This window comes from Gossypium arboreum, chromosome 13 (assembly GCF_025698485.1).
Source record: "Gossypium arboreum isolate Shixiya-1 chromosome 13, ASM2569848v2, whole genome shotgun sequence".
NCBI classification, from domain to species: Eukaryota; Viridiplantae; Streptophyta; class Magnoliopsida; order Malvales; family Malvaceae; genus Gossypium; species Gossypium arboreum.
Window position 1 is genome coordinate 89,905,405 of NC_069082.1, and position 2,048 is coordinate 89,907,452.

Below are 2,048 nucleotides of genomic sequence, written 5' to 3' on the forward strand. Positions count from 1 at the left end.
ATTCCTTATGAAAATTTTACAAATATGAAGCAAAAAAATGGAAGACCATGAAAAAGGAAAACAGAAACGTTGTTTGATATAATGACATAAAAAGAAAAAGAGGATACTTAACCTTCATTGCAAGTTTGTCCCTCAGTAACATTTAGAGCTGGATTATACTGGAATATTGTAGCCTTTTAAACCCAAAAAAGAAAAAAAGAGTTTTGCATGTGGTCCACGTGGAAGTCCCCGAAGCCTTCAACTCTTACATGTCAGTAAAGCACAGGAGTTATTGAGTAACGAATCCATAAAGTGGCACCTGTAAACTGCTTCACCTCCAAACAACAAAAGCTTATCTCATACAAAAGTTGGCCATTTCCCTTCTATTTAATCTCCTTTTATCTCTACTGCTTGCAGCTTTCTTTCCGCAGCAGACACTACTTTTGGGTATTGTTTCAACTTAACACGAAGAAGCTTTTGCCATGGCGGCCGCCTCTCTCAGACAACCTTCTCTCACCACTTTTGTGTTTGTTCTTGCCATTTTCTCTCTTTCTCATCGAGTTTACAGTGATGGTATCCCCTCCCCCTCTCTCTCTCTCTATATATATACTTCTCTTTTTGTGCATGGAACTGTGATGTGTTCGTTGGTGTTCAAATGTGTGTGACAGTTTCTCTCTGGTCTCTCTCTCTCTATAATATGTGAATATACATGCTTTCAAGCCTATTTGGTGCTCTAAATTTCATTTAGTTTCTTCATTTTTTTTTATAATCAGAATGGGAAATTTAATTAGAAAGAGTTTAGAGTAGAAAAAGTCTTATTTTGACGCGTGCAATCAAATCGCCTTAACTTTGTGCATTATTTGCCAGTTGCTACACTTTCATCTGAATCCTATATTTGATTCCTTTAACATATTGTACAGATGAGGAAGACCATCTTCTTCAAGGACTCAACAGTTACAGGACATCGGCGAATCTCCCAGCATTCGCCAAGAACAAAAACGCCGAATGCGTGGCCAAGAGAATCGCCGACGACGTGAGCGACGACGACAACAACCCGCACTGCACCAACCCCAGCAATTCACCTGGCAATAACGCAACCGGATTATCGGCCTATCCCAAAGCCATATCCAAGTGCGACATCGATGCCAACACCACCAGCGATGTAATGGTGCTGCCTGTTTGCGTGTCGAATCTGGTTCCGACGCTTGTTCTTACCAACTTCACACGCACCCATTACTCCAAATACATAAACGATTCCACCTTCACAGGAATCGGACTCAGTTCCGAAGATGATTGGATGGTGGTGGTTCTTTCTTCCAATAAGCCAACTGGGAGCCTCGCCAATGGAGCTTATTCCTTGCTTAATAGGAAGCTTGGTTTCAGCTATTACATGGTGTTATTTTTGTTGGGTTTTCTACTCTTTTCGTCTTGATTTGCAGTGAAAAATGCTTGGATTTCTTTGTTGTTTTTCTTTGGAGTTTGTGATTTAATTTGTCCATCTTTTGGATTTCAATTTGTATGAAAAGTTAAAAAAAAAAAAAAAGTTTGCTTTGCATTTTGTTTTGTGTATTTGATAATTGACGTCTTTGACATTTGTGCTTGAACTATTGTTCATCATCCTTGATTTGGAACTGTTAACTTAAATATCAATAATCGTGAACTATAGAGCTCATTTGTGTTCAAACTTTGGTTCATTATATCTTTCAACTGGGCGAGCAGCTCAGTTTCAACATGAATAGTTAATACACTAGACAAGCTTATCGGTACAATTACACCACTCAACTGCATTACGACCAGGGATTTAAATTGCGGTTGCGGTCGTGTTTTCGGTCGCGTTGCATTTATCGCGGTTGCGGACATAACGGAAGTTATTGCGCTTCTTTGCAGTATCATGTCGTGAATTTTTTAAAATTCACACAACTTATTGTAAAACATAATAATTTTAATTTTAATTATAAAAGTCACTTTTAATGATTTTTAAAATGTTTTCTAATACTTATTAGAAGGTTAAAAGAATATTAAACTTGAGTAATACAGTTAACATAATCTAACTCGTAAAACTAAAAATC

The 2,048-nt window shown here is 37.6% G+C and overlaps 1 protein-coding gene across 1 annotated transcript; it reads left to right on the forward strand.

Annotated features, from left to right (window-relative positions):
- The first annotated feature begins 327 nt into the window (after window positions 1-327).
- LOC108462946 (uncharacterized GPI-anchored protein At3g06035-like) lies at window positions 328-1,534 on the forward strand. The gene is made up of 2 exons (XM_017762862.2): window positions 328-552; window positions 900-1,534. The coding sequence occupies exons 1-2, from the start codon at window positions 462-464 to the stop codon at window positions 1,409-1,411; spliced, it is 603 nt and encodes a 200-aa protein (XP_017618351.1). The 5' UTR covers window positions 328-461; the 3' UTR covers window positions 1,412-1,534.
- Window positions 1,535-2,048: the final 514 nt, after the last annotated feature.

Coding starts and splice junctions, on each gene's coding strand:
- LOC108462946 (XM_017762862.2), top strand. CDS start 462: ATGGCGGCCGCCTCTCTCAGACAACCTTCTCTCACCACTTTTGTGTTT. Junction 553..899: donor TCATCGAGTTTACAGTGATG/GTATCCCCTCCC, acceptor CATATTGTACAG/ATGAGGAAGACCATCTTCTT.